The 27,945-nt window shown below is 33.9% G+C and overlaps 1 protein-coding gene across 2 annotated transcripts in view; it reads left to right on the top strand.

The window, feature by feature from the left end:
* The window catches only part of LOC114324579 (putative aminopeptidase W07G4.4), a 215,394-nt gene that overhangs the window by 75,986 nt on the left and 111,463 nt on the right, over window positions 1–27,945 (top strand). For both annotated transcript variants that reach the window (XM_050653540.1, XM_028272444.2), the window contains exon 5: window positions 8,937–9,223. In XM_050653540.1, coding sequence (XP_050509497.1) covers window positions 8,937–9,223 — 287 coding nt within the window. The remainder of the gene's footprint in view (window positions 1–8,936; window positions 9,224–27,945) is intronic.

Below are 27,945 nucleotides of genomic sequence, written 5' to 3'. Positions count from 1 at the left end.
CTCCTATGCTCACCAGGTGGCGTACCGCTTATTTTGATTTGCCTATATAGATAACTAACTTCGAGTGTCCGCAGTCATATAAACCCAAATAAACAACAAAACAACTAACTTCGACACAACCGTTTGAAGTAAAAAGGGGTGTTATACCTACTAGAAGACCCATTCAAAGCTGTTCAATATCCTACTGGAAGACGCGTATCAAATGCGTAAAAGCAATAAATAATAACTCAGTAATAAAATTATTAAGGTAATTATTCATACATTATAAAGTGCAACTCAAAAAAGGGTTCAAAAATCATATCAATAAGATAAGTACTAGCAAATCACCAATATGTAAATTTGGCAAGAACATACCGAGATAATCACAAAATATTTATATTTATTTAGCTTAAAAATTCACCTGAAAAGCCAACACACTATAAAGAGAATAAAAAGAGAAAAATGAAAACAATTCATACAATGAATTTTCTCTACTATGACCTGCTAACCATGAAATGTCATATAGTGAATATAAGTATGAATATTTATAATAATCTTTGCCTAGAAGGCCCATGGCTTGGTTTAATATTCGTTTCCAATCTCTCCTATTTGCTGCTTTATTTTTTCAATTTGTGATTTTCAATTCTTTTATGTCTTTTTCAACATCTTTCTTCCATATGGTTTTCGGTCTACCTTTCTTCTTCTTTCCTCCTATTCCTCCCGTTAGTATTCTTTTGGGAAGTCTCGTGTTTGGCATCCTTTGGATATGTCCGAACCATCTCAGTCTTTGTGATTTTATGATCCCTACTATGTTTGGTTCACCATGCATCCTCTCCAGTTCTACATTTGGTCTTTTTATCCACATTCAATTTCATATCTTTCCGCCAAATATCTTTCTTAGGACTTTTCTTTCCCACACTTTAAGTATAACTTGCTCGGATTTGTTCATCGTCCATGTTTCACTGGCATATAATACTTACTATAGGTCTTATCACTGTCTTGTATATTCTTATCTTAGCCCCTCTAGATATGTTCTTATTTCTTAATAAGTTATTTAGAGCACAGATACAGCGATTACCAGCCATAATTCTCGCTTGGATTTCTTCTTTTATATTTGATCTCCTACTGAATGTCGCTCCTAGATATTGGAATCTCTCTAATTCTTCGAATTCATATCTTTTTGTCTCTGTGTTTATTCTCAGATATTGTCCTTGTGTGTATTTTCGTTCTGTCCATTCCATATACGAGTATTTAGTCTTTTCTTCGTTTATGTATATCCATTTCTTTCTTTCTATCGCCTCTAATATTTTTAGTATTTCTTTTAATTCTTATTTACTTCTGGCTATCAGTACTATGTCATCACCAATGCCAAGCATTGGTGTTTTCGTTGGTATACAAGTCCTGTCCTGTTAATTTCGGCTTCTCTGATGACCATTTCAAGAAGGATACTGAACAACAATGATGACAGTGGGTCTCCTTGACGTACCCCTTCACCGACCTTAAACTTATCTGTTTCCTTTCCATTTATTTTAACCCCGTTCTCTGTTTCTCTGAGTGTAACTTCTACCATCTTTATTAATATTTCACTAATTCCAATTTCACATAGTGCTTTGTATATTTCTTTCCGTTTAACTCTGTCAAAAGTTTGTTTAAAGTCGATGAATAGGGCCATTGTAGATTTCCCGTATTCCTAGCTTTCCGCTTGTATCTCACGCAGCAGGAAAATTTGATCCACCTTACTGCGTCCTCTTCTAAATCCACATTGATATTCTCCTATGTTATTATCTATCTTTTGTGTTATCTTGTCTTTTATACCTATGTACTGCAAGTATTTTATATGCAACGTTTAGTAGTGCTATTCCCCTGTAATTATGGCATAAACTTTTGTCGCCTTTTTTGTGAATTGGACAAAGTGTGGCTTCAGTCCATTCTTTTGGTATGTGTTCCCAAATTTCTTTTATCAGCTTTTCTAAATGCTTAATTAGTACTGGTCCTCCAAATTTAATCATTTCAGCTGCTACTTCATCCTTACCTGGGCTCTTGTTTTTCTTTAGTTTCTCTATTATTTCTTTTTCATTAGGCGGTCTTTCCTGTATTTCTTCTTGATCAATATTTTCATTCGGTTATTCTTCTTCTTCTTCTTCTTCTTCTTCTTCTTCTGCATATTCTGTTTTGGGAATTTCATTTAGAAGTTCTTCGAAGTATTCCCTCCTTCCGTTCAGTATTTCTTCGTCGCTTACTAAATTCCTTCCATTTTTGCTTTTGTAGTGTATAGGTTTCCTTTGGTACCCCTTTTTCTCATTTTTTACTCCTTGATATAAGTTTCTGATTTCTCCATTTTTATAGTTTTCTTCTATGCATTTCAATTTGTCTTCGTTGTACTTTCTTTTTTCTTTGCTTTTATGATTCTTTTAGTTCGTTTTCTTTGTTCGTTGTATTTTATCTCCATCTCTGGTGTTGTCACTTGCATCATTTTGAGTCTTAACTTATTTCTTTCATCCAGTTTCTTCATCAAACCATTCTTTGTACCCATCTTTTATATTTCTCTTACTGGCTTGAGCTGCTGTGGTCATACATGTTTTTGTTCGATGTTTCCATTTTCTGCAATATTTTCCAGTTCTCTAGTGACTAGTCTTTCATATTTACTTTGTTTTTCTTCTGACAGTAGTCTAATAGATTTAATTACTGTGTACCTTTTTTTCTGTTGGTTTCTAAGAACTGGTATAACCTGTTTCAGTTGTATTCCGACTATAAAGTGATCTGTGTCTGCATCTAGTCCTCTATATAGGTATTTTTATGTTCTTTATATATTTTCCATGTCTTTTTGTCATCTGGTGATCTCCATGTTCCTTGGTATATTCTTTTGTGTTGAAAATACGTGCTCATAACGATCATGTTTCTTTCTTTTGCAAAATCTATTAGGAAGTGACCATTTTCATTCGTTGTTTCATGCAGGCTATATTTTCCTATGGTGGGTTTCATATTTCTTCTTTTCCTATTTTGGCATTAGTATCACCTAGTACTATTTTTATATCGTATTTGGTAATATTTTCGAATACTGTATCTATATACGAAAATAACCAAAAGAAAAATGGAGAGGCTTATATGCTTGGAGTAAGGGAGATAAATACGTGGATTCATAAGAACCAATTTACAAGATTCAATAAGACAATAAGACAAGAGTTGAATATGTACATAGGAGGCTATACACTTTTGCTATTTAAAACGGAGAAAAGGAAAATAAATCAGAACAGGGCGGGCCAAACATAGAGCAAAGATTTGACCATCGAAATACTAAGCAAACAAACAAAACAATAAAAGAGAAAGATCAAGATGAAGAGATGAAATAACCAAATTTGACGTAATAATAGAATGAAGAGTACGTTAAGTGCTAGGGCGACAGTTATTGGAAAGACCTTGGGAGGTAAATATCCAATAAAAAATCTAAGATTTGAGATATTGAGAAATATTGATGTTAGTTTAAAGTATTGTTGTACCTATTGTTCTAATAATATGATTTTTATATAAATCCAATATATTCAGGCTGGTTTATGTAGGTACATGATGTGTAATTTTGTACTGAAATTGTTAAACACAGAGGGTCACTAGTACCGTCTTCTTCTTAAAGTTCCATACCCTATCGGAGGTTGGATATCATAATGACTATGGTCACTTTGTTTGCTGCTGCTCTGAATAGTTGTAATGAACTACAGTTAAACCATTCTCTAAGGTTCCTCATCCAGGAGATGCGTATTCTTCCTATGCTTCTTCTTCGTTGGATCTTCCTTGCATAATAATTCTCAGCAACTCATATTTTTTTCCTCTGGTTATGTGACCCAAATATTCTAATTGTCTTGTTCTTATATTGTTCATAATTTATAACTCCTTATTTAAACGTCGTAGCACTTCAACATTGGTAATCCTTTGAACCCACTGAATTTTCAATATTCTTCTATAACACCACATTTCGAACGCCCCTATTTTTCTTTTGTGTTGTCTCTTCAATATCCAAGCTTTCATTCCGTATAGTAATATAGAAAATATGTAACATCTTAAAGCACTCAATCTGAAAGGCAACTGACGGTCTTTGTTTGTAAGCACTGTCTTCATTTTTATAAATGCTTGCCTTGCAGTTTCAATTCGAACTTTAATTTCTGTGCTATGGTCATTTTTGTCATCAACCCAGGTTCCCAGATATTTGTATGTCTTTATTTTTTCTATTTGGGTTTGCTCTATCATTAACCTTTCATTTCCGTGTTGTTTTTTCGAGACAATCATAAATTTATTTTTTTTTCTTGTTTATTTTTAGTCCATATCAAATGAAATAATTGTTAATTCTATTTACCAATTCTTGTAGCGATTCCAGGTGGTCTGCCATTATAACGGTGTCATCAGCGAACCTTATGGTATTTACTATTATTCTTGCATTTATAGAGATTCCATCACTTATATGCCTTCACTGTACACGTTAAACAGTATTGGCGACAGAACATAACCCTGTCTTACTCCTCCCTTTATATCAATATTCTCGGACTCTTGTTCTTTTATCTTTATATTGGTCTTTTGATTCCAATACAGATTGATGATAATTCGTAAATCTCGTCTGTCTATATCTCTGTTTTTCAATACTTCTCTAGGTTTCTGTATAATCTTCCATGAACTACCCTTAGAAATATTTTGAAGGTATGGCTTATTAGTGATATTATCCTATAGTCTGAACAATTTTTGGTATATATTGTTTTTGGTATTGCTACAAAGGTGGACACCATTCCTGTGGGATTTTTCCGGTATTATTATACTTTATTAAACAGATCCAGAAGTGTAGTAGAGTTTCATCGTTTAGACATTTCATTAATTCCGCAGGTATTTCGTCTGGACCTGCAGATTTTCCTTTTTTTTTGCGTTTCGTATTGCTTGTTCGATTTCCTCCAGTATGATCTATGGTCCCGTTTAGCTGTCGATTTCTTCCGGTTTTTGTCGATTATCCTCAAACAGATCCGTTATGTATGTGTTCCACTTTTTTAATTTCTCTTTGACTTCTATAATAATTATTCCATTTATGTCTTTAAGAAGGCCATCTTTCTTTTTTCTCTGTGCATTTGTCATTTCCTTTATTTTTTTATGCTCTTTTCATTAGCACCTAAGTTGTAATAAAAGCTGATTTGATGTATATTTTTCCATATTTAAGTTAGGTATCTCTGAAAATTAATAAATATGTAACCAAATGTAACTTGTACCTACTATCAAAGAATACTCCATCCATCTGGATGCTGGAGTATTCTTTGCTACTATGCACAGGTTTATTTGTCAATACTCCAGACAATAGTTATTTATGTACAAGTCAGTAAAGTGACTCTTTATCGAACGAGTCTGATATTATGAGCCGAGCGAGCGTAGCGAGCAAGGCGAATAACAGACGAGTTCGATCAAGAGTCTTTACTGACGTGGTGCATACAAAATTTTATCGCCAATCATAAAAAACATTAACACTTACTTACTTACTTAATTACATCCTTCTAATGAAAAAGAGTGTGTGTACTTTGTACGCACAGAAGTTATACTTCTATTATCATGATTTCAACGAAATAAATATATTTTAAAGAGTTTTATCGTATTTATATTTAAATAATATACTAATTTTAACACTTAAAGTAAAACACCAAAAATTAAAAATACCGTTAATAGTTACGTCATTGTTTATGAAATGTAGCGTGTAGCCTGCCGCAGCGAAGTTGATTTGCCGTGATGAATAGTAGAAAATCTAAATAAATACATATATTTGCTAACAAATTATCAGTACCTACATATCTATGACCGTCCTATATATAATCGAATTAACAAAAACACCATTTCATACTATATTCGCATTAATACGAAACTTAAAAGATTTAAGAATTCTTTATTTACTTTTACACAAAATAAAAATTTCGTGTGACAGTAATAACAGAAGGCTCTTGCTTGCATGACGGCCGATTTCGATGTTTAATCGATAGTTGTTAGGTATCAATATGGAATACCTAATTACTAAATCTGTAAAGTTTTGATTTATGTTTTATAAATATAACTGCAAAATACTACAGAATTTAATTTTCTGACATAAATTTAATTAATAATAACGTAAATTTTGTACAGTATTTCTTTTAATATTTAAAGTAAATAAATTTTAAGGTCACTCAAATAAATAATCGGTTACTGCCATCGACCACTTACATTCAATCTCAGTTAATTTGATTAATCGCGGCAGGTACAGTAAAATTCTTCTTTCAGTACAATAAAGTGTTACTTTACTGCCGCAAATAGCGGCAAATGAGTACAATAATGAATGCCTTGACGGTTGGCGATAAAATGATTTTTTGTTGAACTGGCAATACTGCTTAAATGCAGAAATCAATAAATATTGTAGGTAGTTGTATATTTATCAGTATAATATTGTTAAACTGATGAAAGTATCATTAGCACCTAAATTATTTACAGATATTTTTATGGATTGGAATGTAAATAATGGTAATTCATAATATTTAAAATGTACAGCCGGTTCCTAAAAAAACTGATACGACTCTTAGTAAGATTTCATGATGTTGAGCAGTGTATTTGATTGATCTGACATTATATTTATTATGACAGACAAATAATAAAATAAACAAACAACAAACAACTGATTCATGAAAAAACTAATAAGTATTTTAGAAAAATTTAAACGCAGGATGAAAGATTACATTATTACCGAGGGCGGAAAGCCCCTTAGAATAAACAAGCAGTTTCTATTGAATGAAATATTTGAAATTAAATATCACACTTTTTTTTATTTTCAGCCCTGTAACTTATTAAAATAAATATTATAGAAGTTTTCAGGGACTTTCAGCCCTCGGTAATAATGTAGTCTTTCATTCTGAGTTTAAATTTTTCAAAAATATTTATTAGCTTTCTCAGGATTCGAAAAAAAATGAATACAATTAAAATACATTGAGAATTTTGACATGCGTCACAATTTTGCATTAACTCAATGTAAAATTCTAAACTGTTGAATTCCAGCTTCCCTAATTATTTGACATCAAAAGACATTAGAAACTATTTATAGATGATTCAAATCTGTATTGAAAACAACTGTTAAAATTGGTCTACGTAATTAAACATATTCCAAAATTTTGTAAAAATGTAATACATTTTAGTTTTCAGCCCAAACTTAGGCCACACACAATGCAATAATGTTCACATTTTTGAACTGTCAATATTTTTATTTTATCATCTATTGTTTAAAAACAATACAGTTGATAAGATATCCTCAGTTGCGGAGAAAATATTAATAATAAAGATTAATAATAAAGTCTAATAACCGTGGAACATAATAAGCTATCTGACAAATTTTAAGATTTGGCAGTGACATTGACAGTATGTAAATATTAAGTATTTATCCTTCAAAATACACTGCTCAATTTTGTACAAAATACGCGTCAAGACTCGTATCAGTTTTTTTTTGGAACCAGGTGTACCTAATAACAATAAAAGTTATCAGACGTTTATTTCATTACTAAACTATTTACCGCAACCCGTAATACACGACGTGGATTGCTGTGTTGTCTAGTCTATAATAAAATCTACAGAAATAATTTTCAAGATTACAATTTTTTAAAGTTTAACATTAACATTGTATATTGAAAACTGTTTCGTAGGTAGATCGTGGACTAAATAAACTAAGCAATAAACTATTTATTGGTAAAAATATTAAAAAAAGAGTGTGTGTGGTTTTTACGCACGTAAGAAGTTATATACTTCTATTATTATGATTTAAACGAAACGAAGTAAATATATTTTAAACAGTTTAAATAGTTTAATTACATTTTTATTTAAGTATTAAACTAATTTTAATACTGGAAATAATACTAAAAATTTAAAAATAAGTAAGTACTGTAAGTAGGTATTTCGGTTATTATCAACTTTCGTACTACGGTAAGTTCGGATTTTCTAAACGACCTATTTTAAGCTCAGGAATCTAAGGTTAAACTATGGCCCATTCTTTACCAGATACCCTGTATATTGTATCATACACCAAAAATAGCATTTATTCCTAAACAAAAAAAGAATGTGTGTGTACTTTGTACGCACGTAAGAATATATTCTTCTATTATATAATAGGTAATTTAAACGACGTAAATATACTTAAAAGGTTATTTGTACTTATTTTATTTAAAAATCAAACAACTTTCTTATCTACCACTTTCAAAAAAGAAGAATATCTTCAAAAATTATATACTTACAATCATAAAATCTATAAAAAAAAAATAAAAAAGTAATAACTTGCTTGGGGCTTGAACCCACTTCACGTCTGCCGCGCCGTACGAAAGTTGACGCCATTTCAAACTGCACCAAACTCTCGTATACGTCATGTGGGAATATACACAAACTAAACGTTTACACCATAAATTTATATGAATTTAATAAAATTATTAGTTTGATTTTTGTCGAAAATATAGAGTAAGAAAACGATATATGAGATGAAGATTTGTAGAAAGTTTGTTCGTAATCAGATTATGTAAATTAAAGCATTGCCTACTAATAGGAAACTACATTATTTTGTTTACATTTTCCAAATAGATAGGTATTGAAACTATTAGGTATTTCCAACTGAAACATTTAGAATTACGTACCTGCTGCTTTTCAAAACTATTTAAAAAGTCACTATAATTATAAATTTGATTTTATTTCTGTCCACACATCAATAAAAACTAATATTATACAATATTTTTGTTTACCGATAACCTCCATATTGAACAATTATTGACAGATCATTTCAAAATTTCAACACCCAATCAGAGCCCGTATAACAACTAATACCATACTGTCGGTGTGCGCATGCGCGCGGATCAATCAAATTTTACCCTCAATCGATTTGCCGCTAAACAAGAATATCTTCAAAAATATCGTTTTATCTTTTATCTTTAATTAAACGTATTTTGTAGGAGTAACAATGGATACTGGTGGTATAGACGTCAAAATCGGCGGAGCTATGATGGGAATGTCACGTGATAAGTGTGGAGCAGCTGCAGCAGCTGGTTTTATGACAGTCGTGAATCTTCTTCAGCCCAAACATCTTAAAGTGGTTGCTGCAATGAGTATGGTACGGAATAGTATAGGATCTAATGGATATACCAGTGACGAAGTTATCACTGCCAGATCGGGGGCCAGAGTCCGAATCATAAACACAGATGCTGAAGGTAGAATGATAATGGCTGACGTATTGTGCAAGGTAAGGTTTCATATATGTGACCACTTGAAAACTCCATATAGTCAAATAGTAGTGATCACTACTGTCAATATTTTTGATATTTAATATATCTACAAGCTTTTTATATTGAAACTTATCAAATGCCTTTTCAAAGTCTACAATGTTTGAACATAAAAATAAGAATAAGTAAGTAAAATCGATAGTACCTACTTACCTACTATAATTCTATACCTATACCTAGTACTTCTAGATAAAATAAAATAGATTTGAATATTTTAAATCATTTATTTGGGTTGTCCTGTGGACAGTATCTACAAAAATACAATAACAAAATCTCTTAAAAACCATAAACTATATTCTTGAAAATGAAAGGAGCATGAAAATGCTTGAATATTGAAAAAGTGTATTGTAAGTTGCCTACCTTAAAGGTTTCACTAACATAATTTTAAGACTTGCCTATAATATGAAAAATAATATTCTGTTAACTTGGTAGGTAACGTTAATTAAATAGTTAAATTATGTATTAAATATTTACATTAATAGTTATGTTTGTACATTTTTTAGAACAGCAAGGGAGTTAGTCTAGGTAAATAAATATTTTGATTAAAAATGTTGCGTAAAGAATTCGCAATATTTAATTCTGTAAAACTGCATACTTTTTAGCTGTGTCTGTTTTATTTTTGATATACCTACATTATTTATGCTATCAGATTTGCGGAAATTTTCTATGCTATGTGTCGTTGGTTACTCGGAAATTTTCTCATCTTCAAAAAGGATGCTCTTGATTGCTCTATTCTTGATCGAATTTCTGATTTTTTATTTAGATCTTCAGTAGTCCAGACTCTTAAATATTTCATTTTATCCACTTAGTCAACATCTTTATTATTTATCTGGATCCTTGTTATTTTGTGATAACTTTACCTCTATTACCGATAACCATGGTTTTTGCTTTTTTATGCTTAACTATTGTTAAACCAAACTCTGGTTTATTGTTTCCCAAAAAGGAAACAAAAAGCAATGTAGTTATTAACTACCCGGGAATGACACTCCTAAATAGGTAGGTACTCCACCTACCTTGCAAACATCCTGCTAGAAAGAACCAAAACATACACAGAAGAAATCGTTCATCATCATCATCATTTGGCTCTACAACTCTATGTGAGTCTTGGCCGCGTTTACTATTTCCCTCCATTGTTGTCTGTCCTGAGCAGCTATTTCCCATTGCTGTACTCCCATTTTGCGTAGATCACTGGCAACTGCGTCCTTCCATCTCTTTTTTGGGCGACCAACTGACCTTTTGCCATCGGGCCTTTCCCAGGATCTGGCGTTCAGAAGTCTTTCGTCACTCGATCTTAGCACGTGACCCGCCCAGTTGAGTTTGCTTTAATGTATTTTATATTCTATATTTGTATCTCCATATATTGTCTGAAGTTCATTGTGTCTTCTTCTCCATTCTCCTGTTGTCTCTTCTCTGCAAGGCCCATAGAGAGTCCGCAGTATCTTTCTTTCAAGTAACAGTAATTTTCTCGTTTCCCGCTGGTTCAGAGTCCACGTTTCGCTTCCATACGTTATTGTGGGAGGAATTATTGACTTACATACTCTTATTTTTGCTGGTCTTGAGAGTATTCTTGATTTAAGTAGGGTCATTAATGAGTAATATGCCCTGTTTCCTGCAATTATCCTGGCTGCCACGTCCTTTTCGTATTTATTTTCAGATGTTATGATCGCTTCCAGGTACTTAAATTCTTTGACGACTTCAAAGTTGTATTCATTAATTGTTACGTTTTGTCTAACCCTTGGTCTTAGGTTCTTCGTAACCACCATGTACTTGGTCTTGTCCTCGTTGACCTTAAGACCTACTTCCTTGGCTCTGTTCTCGAATAGGGTGAAAACTTCTTTTGCATCTCTGGTGGATTTTGCAATTGTGTCCACGTCATCCGCAAAGGCCAATAGTATTTTTGATCCTTGGGCGGCAAATCCGTTTGTTAGTTGTGGCTGAGCTGTCCTTACTGCATGTTCCAGTGCGAAGTTAAACAGCAGGGGGCGAGAGGATCTCCTTGTCTAAGCCCGGTGTCAATGAGGAATTCCTCCGACGTGGTGCTGCCAATCCTGATTCGTGCAGAAGAGTTCTCCGTGCTTATGTGTGCTAATCGTACCAGCTTTCCAGGTACTCCAATTTCTACCATAGTCTCCCACAATGCCTCTCTGCTAACAGAATCGTAAGCTTGTTTAAAGTCCACGAAGATTTGGTGTACAGCGCGGTTGAATTCCCAGTTTTTTTCCAACACCTGGCGTAGGACGAAGATCTGGTCTATAACAGAAGAAATCTTTGGGGATTATCAATGCGGATTTAGACCGGGCCGCTCTACTATTGATCAGATATTCACAATAAAAAAGATAATGGAAAATGCTGGGAATTTGATCGCGAGTTCCATCAGATGTTCATGGATTTTAAATAAACATTTGATATAGTATGCAGGCAGGGATAAACTGTGGACAGCGATGCAGGAACTTGGCTTTTCAAAAAAACTAGTCAGTTTGATACGGATTTGTAAGTGTATGGAACGGTTACGATGTAAGGTGAGAGTTGGACAACAATACTCGGAGACATTTAAAAGAAACAATGGACTAAAAAAGGGAAATGCACTTTCACCACAACTCTTCAACTTATAGCCCGGGAGGTAGTGTCAAATTTGACCGGAGAATTTTAGCATGGCTGGTTTCTTTTTATTTAGGTAGGTGTTCCAATAGCCCGCACGACATTTTTAAAAATGAGGTCATTCTTCTGTAATGATACCTTGCAACTTCAACTTCGAAAGCGCATGATTAAATGCTACATTTGGTCAGTCCTCTTGTATGGTGTCGAAGCATGGACATTAAAAATATCCACCATTAACCGTTTGGAGGCCTTTGAAATGTGGCTGCACAGACGTATTCTAAAAATACCATGGACGGCTATGCTGACAAATGTGGCAGTCCTTAAGAGAGCAAATGCTACCCGTGAGCTGCTTGATAACATCAAATATAGAAAGATGGCCTATTTTGGACACGTAGTAAGGGGAGACCGGTATAATATTCTTCAACTTATTATGATGGGTAAAATCGAAGGACGCAGAGGAATTGGTAGAAAGCAGGCCTCTTGGTTGAAGAATATCCGGGAGTGGACAGGAATAAAGAAAGCAGAACACCTATTTAGAATAGCTCGAGACAGAGACAGTTTCGCCATGTTAATCGCCAACGTCAAGGGGACTTGATAGGGCACGTTAAGAAGAAGGTGTTCCAAAGCTTATTAACAAATGATGCGTCAGCTGGCCCAAAACCGGGGATTTTAGACAAAAAAAGGTAAAATATGAAAGTTGATGGACAAACGCTACAACTTAAATGTCAAATATTTATATCCGTTATTCAATACATTTGATAGCTTTGCTTACTTGGCTCCTACCTTTCACTCAGGAGATCCAGGTTCAAATCCTGACGCGGAAAATTCTTTTTGTTTTTTAAATTGACATTTTATTTTGAAAAATAATTATTTTTATAATACCACGTTTTTATTATTTATACGAGACAATATAAAAATCTATTTGTCTTTTATAGAATCGCCAACTTTGCATTTTTGGTAATAATATTATGATTAAAATAAAATTAACATGAAGTAAAACTCCCTAGTGTAGTTGGTATATTTAATAAAAATTCTAAAAATTTTTAAAAATCCAAACGGATTACGTTCAAAACGATTTCGGACTTATCAGTCCATCATCAGTGAACTCTCTGTCCTTGCTAAATAGCCACAATGCCAAACACTGGTCAAGATGTATGTTCTAACTACGTGGTGAAATCTGATCTACAATTTGGCTTACATTGGATGCCAACGGATTAGTACTAGGAACATGATGCTCTACTCCATTAATTAAGAGATTTTTTTTATTATTAGGTCTACATTGAACTACGTTTAGTCTGTCAATCTAGTAGTTCAATGTAGACCTAATAATAAAAAAAATCTCTTAATTAATGGAGTAGAGCATCATGTTCCTAGTACTAATCCGTTGGCATCCAATGTAAGCCAAATTGTAGATCAGATTTCACCATGTAGTTAGAACATACATCTTGACCAGTGTTTGGCATTGTGGCTATTTAGCAAGGACAGAGAGTTCACTGATGATGGACTGATAAGTCCGAAAACGTTTTGAACGTAATCCGTTTGGATTTTTAAAAATTTTTATAATTTTTATTAAATATACCAACTACACTAGGGAGTTTTACTTCATGTTAATTTTATTTAACTAGATGGTATACAGCCAACCTTCGGGTATTATCCCGTTTTATTTTTTAATATTATGATTGATCTTAATAAGCAAATTTGTTGTACGTGAATCTCTGAAGGTTCCTGAGTTGGTAAGACCAACAATCTAAGTGGAAAGGGAGACATTATTTGTTATTTTTTTGGACAAACTGTTTTTTATTAATTTAATATGTTGTAGAACCGAAAGATACAACCCTAAATTTTCACTTTTCTCTCACCAACCCCCATTTTTTAATAGCAATCTAAATATTTCCCTATTCTCTATAATACATAAAAATGAATGTTTGTCTGTACCTATGTCCCTTATGGAATCGTAAACTATGCATTTGGTAGATAAAAGGATAGGTACGCAATATTTTTTAGTATTTTTTGGCTTTCTGGTAATTTTTAGGTATTAAACTTTCAAACATTATTTAGTTTTAAGGCGGACGGTTTTAAGACGTTTGCCGGGTCAGCTAGTTAATAATAAAAAAATATTCTTGGACTAGTGTGGCAAAGATTAAAAAGTATAAATCAATAATTTATGATTTTTAGATTGTAATAAAAAAGCGTCAGCTGCATCATGTACGTTGCAAAAAATGTTAGCTGGCCAAGTGGACATACCGTGGTATTATAAAAATAACTATTTTTCAAAATAAAATGTCAATTTAAAAAACAAAAAGAATTTTCCGCGCCAGGATTTGAACCCGGATCTCCTGAGTGAAAGGTAGGAGCCAAGTAAGCAAGTCTATCAAATGTTCTGAGTAACGTATATAAATATTTGACATTTAAGTTGTAGCGTTTGTCCATCAACTTTCATATTTTACCTTTTTTTTTCTAAAATCCCCGGTTTTGGGCCCGCTGACACATCATTTGTTAATAAGCTTTGGAACACCTACCTAAATAAAAAGAAAACAGCCATGCTAAAATGCTCCGGCCAAATTTGACACTACCTCCCTGGCTATTAGCTCTGGAACATATATTCATAAGTGCAAGAATCGAAGAACCGATGATAGTATTTCATCGAGAAGGACTAAACTTACTATTGGCATTGTCAGATGATATCGATCTAATAGGAAACACCAGATTAAGGATGAGGGAGACTTTCGTTGGATTAGAGAAGGAAGCAGAGAAGATGGGGCTCCTAACACTGGCGCCCATATAAAAAATTTTGGGGGGGCCGGCAAACGTGAGCATATTGCACATTACATTTTGTATACTTTGGATAAACATACATAGTATAAATAAAGCACCCGAAAAGCTTGTGGGGCACGGCCCCTCCCTGCCCATGGGCGCCGATGGCTCCTAATCAATGAAAATAAAACGAAATACAGTCGGAAAAATGAAAGAATACCCATGAACGATCACATCAATCACTTATTTTGTATTTGATGTATTTTTCTATAAATAACAAACGTTTGTTATAGAAAAAGATAGGAAATACAAAATAAGTGATTGATGTGATGGTTCATGGGTATAGGGCTTTTCATCGACTGTCATTTGTTTCGAGCTTCTGTCATGTGTCACATAATATTAATTTAGCTACGTCATACGTCTTTGGTTTGTATCATTGGGAATACCAATAACGTATGACGTAGATGTATTAATATTAGATGACACATGACAGAAGCTCGAAACAAATGACTGTGAATGAAAAGCCCTATAATGCTTTTCATCGATTGTCATTTGTTTCGAGCTTCTGTCATGTGTCACATAATATTAATATATCTACGTCATACGTCTTTGGTTTGTGTCAAGGTATATACCAATAACGTATGACGTAGATATATTAATATTATGTGACACTTGACAGAAGCTCGAAACAAATGACTGTGAATGAAAAGCCCTATTCTTTTATTTTTCCGACTGTACATATATGTATATGAGCCGCGATAACCAAAGCAGGCAACCAAACTTGCTCTGTCTACTTTACCCATTTTACAAATAGATATAATCAGGATACAGTAACTTCTCTATACTGTTTAATCTTTTTGTGATTTACTGACAGAGAGACTATAGAAGTGTAGAACATCCGAAACGGATGGGCACTACAAGAAGAAGACCATTCTTTAAGGTCTACAGAGTTAAAAAAAGAAGAGCGACCTTATTAACATTTGATTATAGCACTAAGAGAGAAAGAGTTCGCCACAATCGTACCTCTCTAATTTTTACTATCTACTATGTATAATATATTTTATTTAATGGGAGTAAGCCACAATTTTAATTCCAAATACCGTAAATTTGACTTTTAGATTTTCATCTCGAAACCAATTTTAAAAAAGATTTCAGATTTGGGAATGGACAGGGCCGCCCCTAAGGTGTTGGCCGCCCGTGTGCAACTTAATAGTTGCCGCCCTCTTCCAATTTCAACACTTTAGAAAAGTGTACATACTAGTATTTAAATAAATGTGCAGAAGATGCATAACAATAATAATTTGTAAATAGATATATACTTGAACATTTAGACTAATATCAATGATCCAACGTCCATTATATACGTATCCTAATATCCTAATTTTCTTCTTTTTTCTCATAATCCTTAGTGCCCTTCAGGGCTTCGGATGTCAGGTTCCGCCTTTTATTCATTTCTTCCAAGCGCTTCTATTGGTGGCCAGGTTCTTCATATCCCTCATACTCATTTGTCTCCTTTCATCTATATCCTGGATCTGGTCCATCCATGTCTTCTTCGGCATTCCCTTTTTTTTTGTTTCCCATTTTGGCTCCATGTACCTTCTTTGTAAGTCGCTTTTGCTCCATTCGTTGTATGTGTCCAAACCATCTTGGTTGTTTGTTTTCGATCTTCCTCATTATCGGTTCTTGTTCCAGCTCTCTTCTTATATCTTCATTTCTGAATCTATCAAACTTCGTAACTCCACCTATTCTTCTCATGTATTTCATCTCGATCGCGTTTATCATTGATAATATCCTAATTTAAACGTCCATTTAATTAAAATAAACCGTGATTAGATAACATAAACAAAAAAAAACTAAAAACGGACTTTTCTGGCTTTCGTTTCGGAAAACTTGTTGACAATGTTTAACAATATCTTTTGTTTGTTTTCTGGCCTTGGTGTTGAACCTTTAGCCACGTAACTACATATACTTACATCTAGCTCAGGGGAGTTATGTGTAGTGTGTGTGTTGAGTAAATGTCTTGTTACTATGAAAAGTTGACTTCATTGTCTTTCCAAAGAGAAGCTAATTATATCTGAGCGTCTGCAGTCCCTCCGGTGAGTAGCGATCCCACAAGGATAGAAATTATTCTTACATATTATATTTAATCAATGAAATGTCTGTCTGTTCTGTTCTCCCCCTTTTTGTCTTCCTGTTCTCTTTCTTTCTTCCTCTCTCTCTCTTGGTTTGCTGTTTCTCTCTTCCTTCCCTCTTTTCCCTCGTATCTTTTCGGTGTTTTCCATTATTTTGTTTGCGCTGCTTTTCTGTTTTCTCGAGTTTCGTCCCTTCCTTCTTCCTTCCCTCTTTTGTTTTCTCTTTTGCCCCGCTGCTCTCTCTTCCGTCTTTATTGTTTTTCTTTTTTTGTCCCATTTTTCTTTCCACGAGTTGGGACATGCTGATCGATTCAGTTCAGGACCCCTTCGGCATGATGCTGTTACATCTTGAGGTTGGGGTGGCGGTATATTAGAATGATACATAACAGAAATCCCTATGCATATCCGTTTGTTTTCATGGTTTCCTCTACTAGTTTCAGAGGTTTTCTCCTGGCGTATAGGTTTGGTTATTGGGACCTGTATGATGGGTAGGGGTGGGTGTCGTTTGATAGTTGGGAGTATTAAATATCACACAGGGACAGGTTAGGAGCTTGACTAGAGGAGAGCGGACAGCTGCTTCAATTTGTTGACTTTTACGATGAGCAGGAGAAGCTGTGGAGGTATTCTACTTGAGCGGTCCGCTTCCACACGGGGACGAGAAAAATATCTAAAAGTCCGAAAGCCTCCAGCCGCTTTGAATAAAAAAGTATTCCCGGAACTGCTTTGTGACTATACTTGCAAAAGGCAATACCTACAATAAATAATATTTTCTGATATGTTTGTTTAGATTAGGATGAAAAAAGAACTATAAATTATAAATGAAACTCATTTAAGTGTTATCAAGTAATAATAATAATAGTTTACAGAATTACCTGAATCATTACTATTTAATTATTTGAATTTATTTTCTTTTAAAAAAAGTAGGTATTATCATCAGCGGTCTGCTTCTGGCCGCCCCTATTGTTGGCCGCCCGTGTGCGATGCACACTTAGCACACATGGTAGCGGCGGCCCTGGGAATGGAAACGTAAAATATAAGGTTTTAGCAAATAAAATAATTGTGGTTTTGTTTCATTAAATGTAGAATAAAACTTTTTCACTGATTATTCTGATTGCCTTAAGAAGTAATTGCTACACATAGATTTATGGAGCCACGGTGTTTATAGTATATTAATATTCTCTTAACTGTATTAAAAAACAGTATTAAAATAACAATTACCCTATTTATAAAAATATCAGGTATTCCAATTACTATAGGTAATTACATATTATGATTCTTGCTTGGTTTATTAAAAATCTTAATATATCTTCTAGGCATAATACGAGTGTATACACTGCTTTACTTTATTACAATTTCAAAACTATAGCAGATTCTCTCTACAACGAACACGGTTAATACGAGGTTTCGCTTGTAACGAGGTACACTAGATGTCCCATGAAATTCCTATTGAACTGTAACACCTTTATAACGAGGCATATTTGGTTATAACGAGGAAAAATGAAATCGAAGAATATATTTCTTTATCTGTTTTTAGCGCAGTAGGTAATGGCTATAAATAAATACCCCAACTGCCTGTATACAGAAACCCCCAACATCTGTATGGATATCGAGGCCAGTGCTGTAATAAAATCCAACGCCTATAATAAACCTCTTCCTGTTCTGTTTATCTATCGACCGATATTGAATATTGTAGGAAATTTACAATTTATGATGGCGAAGCCTTATTGTCGGGGAAACAATATTTAGCATCTTAAATATTGCTCCGAATGGCTTCACTATAATAGGAAGTTAATATTTTAGAAAACTATATATTCATATTATGTATGCACAATATTATTGTTGTCTGATATAATAGCTTATAACAAGGTAATTAGTCCGCCATTTAAGTTCTCGTTATAGAGGGAGTCTACTGTAGTTTAATTGTTAGTAGTGGAATTAGAATACACACGGTCCAAAACGAAATAGAGGCATTATCAGGAATTACCAGATTTTTGAAAAACCCAGTGACAGGTCAATTTTTGATTAAAGGGCGATACATTTTTCCGGTAATTTCGATTATTTTACTCTCACCTTTAAGCCAGGTCAAGACTTACCCTGTCATTTTCTAATGGCATTGGAGTCACATAAGATATCGTTAGACACTCCTTGCAATCTCCTATACACTAGTCTGTACAAGGGCGGATCCAGGACCGATTTTCGGGAGGGGCCATAAACTTTTTTTCTGTCGGAGATACCCGGAAGTCTGGGGAAATTTTTTTAAAAATCAGGGTTAAAATAGTGAGTTTTAAGGCACTTCTTTTCACATACTTTTGAGTGCCTTAAAAATATATGCGTCACAAACGTTAAGCACCTTTGTTACTTAATCTGGCAATAGAAGTCTGTGTATCACCAATGTCCATGATAGGCGAAAACTGTTCAACTGTTTTCTTCAAAGGTTTTAATAGTTCCACTTCTTTTTCTGCTTAGGAATCAGCTAGGAGTGTGGAAATAATGCCCCGTAGGCACAAACAACTCAGTGAGGTGACATGTAGTCTTGACGTTAAATCGGTACAACATTCTCTATAAGAGGTATGTGAATTGTACGTCTGTAATATTTTTCTGGGCCACATGGATGATTGGTTCTCTTAGTCTGTCTACCCACAAATCTAGGTAACTTCACTTTAACGTCCAATTCGTCTGCCAATTCTTTCTTACTAACACTTTCTTCGCAGTTAGATCTTCTGTCTTTCAAAGTCAACATGGTATTGGAAACAGCCTTAGTCTCCAGGTTAGCATCAAAGAGATTTTGTTTATAGAAGTCGGCTTAGTGGTAATATTAATTTACAGTGACATCATTGACTCTACAAACTCAGATGTGCATAAAGATTAAGCAATGTTAATGCAAGTCTACCAGTCTTGGATCCATCCATGTTCATGTTGAGATAGATGTTAGTGCTTCAGTTATACAGGGTGATTGATTAGTAGGGTAAAGCTCAATAGCTCCGCTATAGTAGTAGATAGCAATAAAAGTTAATAAGCCACCTTTGAGCTTCACATTAAAAAATTAGTTAGAATGTTACAGGGTGTTCGATAACACAGTGGCAGACCAAACTTATGTTTTTTTTAAATGGAACACCCTATATTTTATTTTAAATTCGAAATCCTGTTAACTCCTCCATCACAAAAATATAAAGGTTTGTTATGTTATACAGGGTATTTACAAAGTTATAACCAATTTTATATGAAAATCGTAACAAGTTCAACTCCCTGTATAAATAAAAATAAGCAAAACAACAATGGTTTATGAATGCCATATTTTTTAACGTATTGTCAAAATTTTCAAAAATGGTCGATATTGCTAATTTTCTTTATATCAAATACAGGGTGAGTCAAAACGCAAGTCTATTATTTTCTCAGTAATTTTAAATGGAACACCCTGTATTTTATATCACTATTGAAAAGTACCATTACCGTACTTTAATTTTTAGATAACATTCCCTATGTCTAAACTTATTAGTTTTCGAGATATTTTTATTTTTCAATGGACCAGCAGCGTGGCCACTAAAATCACCAGAATTTAATAAACTGGACTGATTTTTTTGGGGTTACGTTAATAATGAAGTTTATAAAATACCTCCAACAACAAGGGATGAGATAAAAAATAGAATTCAAAGTGTATTTCGATATGTTAATTTACAAATGCTCCGAGTAAGTAGCTCATTCAATGATCGTTTTTAGGCGTACATAAATGTGTATATGTGTAATGTGAAAAATGTGTGTGTGAAAAATGTGATAATTTTGAACACCTTATGTAATTAAATATTAAAAATATTTTATTAAAAGTAGCTTATAATTTTTTCAAACATGTTTTTTTTGCAAAATGTATTACTGATAAATTATGTTTCGTTATTTATTTGTTACATTGTTACATTTACATACAAAAGTAGTGTTTAATTGTCTTCACAAAATATTGTATTTTGTGTTTGTGTTTTTTTTTTGTAAAATTTATTAGTAATTTTCTTTGTTTATTTGTTGCATTTACATAAAACGATAGTTTTTAATTGTTTCAAAAATGTTGCATGTAGTGGTTGTGTTTTTGTTTGTAAAATGTATAACTAATAAATTATTTTTATTTCTTTATTTGCTACAGTGTTACATTGATTACCGGATTGATAATCGGTAATCTTCAATTGTCAATTCAGTCATGGCTTACTTAAAATTTAGATAAATTTAAACACCTAAAATAATTTCATAAACATAAAATCCTTTATAAAAGGTATATTTGTTAAAATCCCTATACAGGGCTACATCAAAGACAGAACTAGTTTTCGATCGGTTGACCGATCATCATCAGTGCAATCTTAGAATCTACATGCAAGCCACCAAAATAATAAAATAATTTGCTCTGAAAATGAAAATATTTGGGCATAGGGAATGTTATATAAAAATTAAAGTACGTTAATGTTACTTTTCAATAATGATATAAAATACAGGGTGTTCCATTTAACATTACTGAGAAAATAATGTACTTGCGTTTTGACTCACCCTGTATTTGATATAAAGAAAATTAGCAATATCAATAATTCTTAAAAAGTTTGACAATAAATAAAAAAATATGGCATTAATAAACCATTGCTGTTGTGCTTATTTATATTTATACAGGTAGTTGAACTTGTTACGATTTTCATACAAAATTGGTTATAACTTTGTAAATACCCTGTATAACATTACAAACCTTTATATTTTTGTGATGGAGAAGTTAAAAGGATTTCGAATATAAAACAAAAAAAAGGGTGTTCCATTTAAAAAAACATAAGTTAGGTCTGCCACTGTGTTATCGAACACCCTGTAACATTCTAACTAATTTTGTAATGTGAAGCTCAACGGTGGCTAAAATTTTTGTTATTAACTTTTATTGCTATCTATTACTATAGCGGAGCTATTAAGCTTTACCCTACTAATCACTCACCCTGTATGTAAAATGCCAGATCTGAACTGGATTACGCTTTCATGGCGCTCAACCCATCTTGTACACATAAACTTGTTAAATTTTTTCAGAGTTTAAGTTTTGAAATTTCAGTTCTCTTGGTTGACATGTTAAAAAATTACTGACTTCATTGTTCCCACCTTGTTTCTGATGGACGATACATTAATAGGAGTTGGAAGGGAATTGTTTAAAATATGATTCAGGCAAGGACATCTAACCATTGGCGGTTCTAGACATTTGCCTTGGGAGGGGAAATTTGTCTTAGAGGGGAAATTCCGATGAAACATCAACCAAAAGAAATAAAAAAGATCAATCCAAACTACATAAAAGACACAAACAATAACTTATATGTATTAATTTCCCTTAATTTTACTAACTAGCGTATTTATTGAATTGAATTGGTCTGTCTGTGGTTTGAGTTGCATGTCAGCTAATATATTTTTATGTGCAACAATTTTTTTTCTATAATTTTGGACAGTGTTAGTGGGGATATTTCCCATTTTTCCCTCCCCGTAAATACGCCACTCCTTCTAACTGCATTTATTGCGACCTTTTTTTATTTCTTTTATTGCACCGACCGTTTCAGAGCTCATTACTCTACCAACCGTCAGTAAAGATTTCTACCTATTTCTTCGGATCCAAGTGCAGTTCTTTCAACAAGTTTAATGTTTTTTTCCCAATTCTTCTCCTATTGTCTTGTTCTTTCCCTCTTTCTTGATTTTCACTAATTATTTTTATATTCTCGTAAGCGTCAATGAACTTGACAAAGTCTTCACGAATGTTGTTATTGTGTATCTATGTATCTCAAATTTAGGGAAAGCTGTTCCACGTGAAATGTGTCAGTCCTTTCGTCAAATATGACTGAGTAATAATTTGCACTTTGAACCTGATTCATTGTGAACGTGGCAAACGGAATATGCCTTTGCAACTATGTAATTAGAAACATTTGAACTGCAAATAGTAAATATTTAAATTTATATTTTTTTTAAATTCTCCATGGCCATGGCCCCCTCCGAGAAAAATTCTAAACTAAAATGCGTGCGCGAAAGTAGACATTTTTGCACGCTCGAAGAAAAAAAATCAAACAAGATAGAACTTTTCGAAATTTCATTAGGAAATGTTTATTAAACAACATATCAAAAAGTTCTACTCCAAAAGTGAGTGCTTCATTTTTTCATTTTTTACACAAAAATTTACAAATTTTATTATTAAATTATACAAAGATTTTTCTAAAATTTGTTTCCTGTTATTTGTGATAATGATATTTTAAAACAAATTCTATTTTATATAAAACAATTTTTACTTATTAAAACTAATTTTTAAGAATTCTTATGTAAGAATATATTCTTATATAAGAATTTTTAAGAATACTTATTAAAACTAACTAGATAATTTCCGATTTCGGTAAATTTGTATTTCGGTGAATTGTGCTTTCGGTGAACTATGTGTCGGTGAAATGTTTTCGGTGAATTTTCCTAATTTCATTTTATTTTGGTATAATATAAGTACTAATGGGAACGCTGCGAAACTTATAAATATTAAACTAAAAGGGAAGTTCCCTAGGTTGGCTGTATACCATATAGTTAAAAAACTCTAACAAGAAGTAAAACCACTTCTATGTAAATTCGTATATTTATTAAAACTTAAAAAATCCCAATGGTTTGAATAAAATATGTCCAATTCAGAACGTTTTCAGACCTATCGGTCCATCATAAGTGAATATGCATACTTGCTAAATAGCCCCAGAACCAAACATTGGTTGAATTTAAAATTCAATTTACATTATTTAAAAATAATATTAAACAGGCTAAACGCCGATGTTAAAGGATATAGCCTATGGGAACATGGTGAAACCCTACCAAAACTTCAATCAACCATCTTAGGCCAACTTTGACTATAAAGTCAAAGTTTATAGTACTTTTAGTTTACTTTAGTTTATAGTAGGTACTTTATAGTCAGAGTTGGCCTAAGATGGTTGATTGAAGTTTTGGTAGGGTTTCACCATGTTCCCATAGGCTATATCCTTTAACATCGGCGTTTAGCCTGTTTAATATTATTTTTAAATAATGTAAATTGAATTTTAAATTCAACCATTGTTTGGTTCTGGGGCTATTTAGCAAGTATGCACATTCACTGATGATGGACCGATAGGTCTGAAAACGTTCTGAATTGGACATATTTTATTCAATCCATTGGGATTTTTTAAGTTTTAATAAATATACCAATTTACATAGAAGTGGTTTTACTTCTTGTTAGAGTTTCAAAAGACAATATACGGTGTTTACAAAAGAAGAAGCCGACTTTTATATTAACGAGTATTACATGCAATGATTTGAATTTATATATTAGATTTAACAATATAAATAATCATTTGTTGATAAAGAGAAATACTAAAGGTTATAAGGAAAATATCAGACATCTAGAATAATTGCAACCATTATCCCATAATTATAATTTACAATAATTACTGTTCCTTTCATATATCAATGTCATCCGTTATTTTCATACGGCGAGATTTCAGTAATTGAATAAATTTATATATTCAAATTAGAAAAATGCAAATACACTTTTTATAATAAATTGTCGCTACAATGATTAGCTATTATAGTGCATTAATAAGATACCAGGCTATTTAATAAGTAACTGTCATTGAGACCTTAAGAAATCTATAGCGATGAGGTTATTGCGCAAAAAAGATGAGCCCACGGCTGGCAGATTTGAAACATTGAAACTCCTTCGTATAGAAACTTTTAACGAAATGCTGGTTTATTAAATAAAATAAATATTTGGAACTCGGGTCTTTCAAGCATGGATGTTAATAGTAATCCTCAAAAAAATACCAGAAAGGAACAGGAAGATTAAACCACAAGTATACGAGAGTGAGAAGACTTCAGAACAAATCCAATAGACAAGGATGAAGTAGAACCAATCAGTGTGGACGACATACGACGAACTTTATAGGAAATGAAAAACAGGAAAGCCACAGAGTTTGGAAACATTCCCATTGAATTAATAAAACTCGGACCGTCAATAATAATAAAATAGTTGGCAGGGATCTTTAATAACTGTCTAATCAAACAAGATAATATTCCAGAAACTTGGAAAAGGGGGTGAAAAGAAATGTAAAAGTTACATACGTTTAAACGTTATTAGGACATTCGGTAGGTTGTACAGTGAATTGGTATAAGAATGAATCGAAAACCAATGTGAGGTAATAGAATATCCGAGTGGATTTCGTGCTGGCAGATCTTGTGTTGATATTATGAAAAGCCAGAAATTAACCGACTCATTTAGTGTTCGCTGACTTAGGCTTACTTACTTTCCGTGTCAGGGAAAACCAACAACTTTAAATTCTGTATTTCCAATGGTTGGCCACATAGATGGCCCTGTCATTTGCTATGTTAAGTCTTCTTCTGTGCAGGTTTCTCTCATCTCTGTGCATGATAGTAGATGCCGGCTGGTCTGAACCGCGCCACAGTTGCAGGTATCGTCCTCCTGGTATCCCCATTTTTTCAGGTTACTAGCACAACGTGAAACGCCGGTTCTTAGTCAATTTAGCTCTTTCAAAGTCGGAAACGGTAAATTGTGTCCAGCAGCCATTTCCTCTGAGGGAGGAAAATGTGTCGCGGTAGCTGACGCTTGCCATAGGTGTATTCGGCACGTATCTGGCGCTTCGGGGATGGATCTTGATGTTTTCAGAAAGCTTTTCCGAGATCTTAGTCTGCTTGACTGAGTTTGGTGGTTATATAGGGGGTGTCTTCGGTCCGTCTCCTGCTTTTTTCGTTCTACCTCTGACGTGACCTTCTTCCTGATAGGTGGTGCAGGAATCTCAGCTATGGGGTATACCTCTTCGATAGGTGTCGGTTGTAGGCAACCCCGATATTATACGAACCCTTTTATTTAGAGCCACGTCGACGTTCTTTGCGTGAGCAGAGTTTGCCCATACTGGTGCTCCAAACTCCGCGGCCGAAAAACATAATGCTAGGGCAGAAGTGCGGAGAGTGTGTGGTTGTGCTCCCCATTTTGTATTAGTTAGCTTGCGGATGATATTATTTCTGGCACTTACTTTCTTCTTGACATCTTGACAGTGGTATCGGTATGACAGAGTTCTATCCAGACGGACGCCAAGGTATTTTGTCGCCTCGTTGTGTTCCAGCATTTGACCACGCCATTCCACCTCCAGCGGCCTTCGGGCATGCTTGTTTCTAAGGTGGAAAGCACATACCTGGGTTTTTGTGGGATTGGGTTTTCAGATGGTTTTTATCGTAGTATAGAGGTAAGTCTCCCAAGGCATCTGTCAGTTTCACTTCGACCTCATTGATGGTTCTTCCCTGAGCTGCCACAGCTGTATCATCAGCGTAAATAAATTGCCTTGTTTGTTGGTGTATGGGTTGGTCGTTGGTGTATATGTTGTATAGAATCGGCGCGAGGACACTTCCCTGTGGTAGCCCATTTTTTTGGTCCCTCCATCGACTGTTCTTGGACTGGAGCATTACGTAGAAGCGTCTATTCTGGAGCAGACGTTTCACTTACCTTGTTAGTCGGAAATCCTTTGTAGTTTCGTAGAGTTTTGCGAGTAGCCGTTGATGGTTAACTGTGTCATAGGCGGCAGTTAGGTCTGTGAACGCTACTCCTGTTATTTCTTTCCGTTCAAAACCATCTTCAGTATGTTGGGTGAGATTAAGAAATTGACTGCAGCAGCACTTTCCGGGTCTGAATCCTGCTTGTTCTGGAATAATTTTAGTCTCCACATATTCAGTGATCCGGTTCAGTATCATTCTTTCAAATGCATTGAAAAGGTGGCACAAAAGAGACAGGTCTAAAACTCTTTGTATCCGCCGGATCCTTCCCTGGTTTTAAGAGGGCTACCACTCTAGCTTTCCTCCAGATTTTGGGGATTTGTAATGTAGTTGACTTAGAGATGGCCTATGATACAGGAGCTTTAAAAATATTGTTTGAAATATTTGACGAAAGCAGACCTAACTAATGCATACATCAATGCTATAGCGAACATGTCTTCTTCTTTACGTGTCATCTCCGCGACGAAGATTGGCAATCATCATTGCTATTCTAACTTTTGAAATTACAGCCCGAAAGAGTTCAGTTGAGCTGCATCCAAACTATTCTCTGAGGTTTCTCAGCTAGGACATTTTTCATCTACCTATGCTGCGCCTTCCTTGAATCTTTCCCTACATTATTAATTTTAGGAGTTCATATCAGTCACCACGTGTTATATGTCCCAAATATTGTACTTTTCTTATTTTGATGGAATCCAGTGTCTCTCTGCTGTTCTCTATTCTTCTTAGTACTTCTTCATTGGCTATTCTGTCTGTCCAGGAGATTCTCAGCCTTCTTCGATATGTCCACATTTCAAATGCTTCCAATCTATCTATTGCTAACCTAAATGCGAACATGTGCATAAATGCAAAAGATGCCGTTAAAATGGAGAATAAAATTTCAGACGCATTACCTTTCACAAGAGACTTCTTTACCTCCAACTCTATTCAAAATCTATATTCCTGAAAAATTACACAACTGGAGGAGAAAATGCACAGATTATATAATTTAAAAGTTAACCGAAGAATACGACAATTGGTGAACATGTCATGAGGATGGTTTTAGAAGAATGGGCCGGTGGAGTAACAGTAGCTGGTAGGAAAATCTCAACTTTAAGATTTGCTGACGACACTACACTTATAGCAGCAAATGAGCAAGAAATGTTTGATCTTCTGCGAAGAGTTGAGTAAGAAAGTAATAAAGTTGGTCTGAAAATCAATAAAGCTAAGACAACAATAGTGGTGGTCGACAGATTCGACACTATTCAACATGTTACAGGAATACCAGATAGTAAACACCTTTGTTTATCTCGGGTCTAGAATAAATAACGATATGTCTAGTATATGTAACTGTGAAGCAGAAGTTCGGAGACGTATTGGTATGGCAGAAAATGCGATGAGTCGCCCAACTAAAGTTTGGAAAGACAGATATATCTCTCAAAATATCAAGATGAGACTGGTGAATGCCCTTGTATTCTGAATATTTCTATACGGAGCAGAGACTTGGACTCTTCGCGCATGCGAGCGCCAAAAAATTGATGCCTTTGAGATGTGGTGCTGGAGAAGAATGCTGCGCATACCTTGGACAGCTCATAGGACAAACGTTTCCATTCTAAACCAACTCAATATTACAAAAAGGCTGTCCACAATATGTCTGCAACGAATTCTGCAATTCT

The sequence above is a fragment of the Diabrotica virgifera genome, chromosome 6 (assembly GCF_917563875.1).
Source record: "Diabrotica virgifera virgifera chromosome 6, PGI_DIABVI_V3a".
Lineage (NCBI taxonomy): Eukaryota > Metazoa > Arthropoda > Insecta > Coleoptera > Chrysomelidae > Diabrotica > Diabrotica virgifera.
Note: the sequence above shows the minus strand (reverse complement) of the source record. Positions and strands in the feature narration are given on the sequence as shown.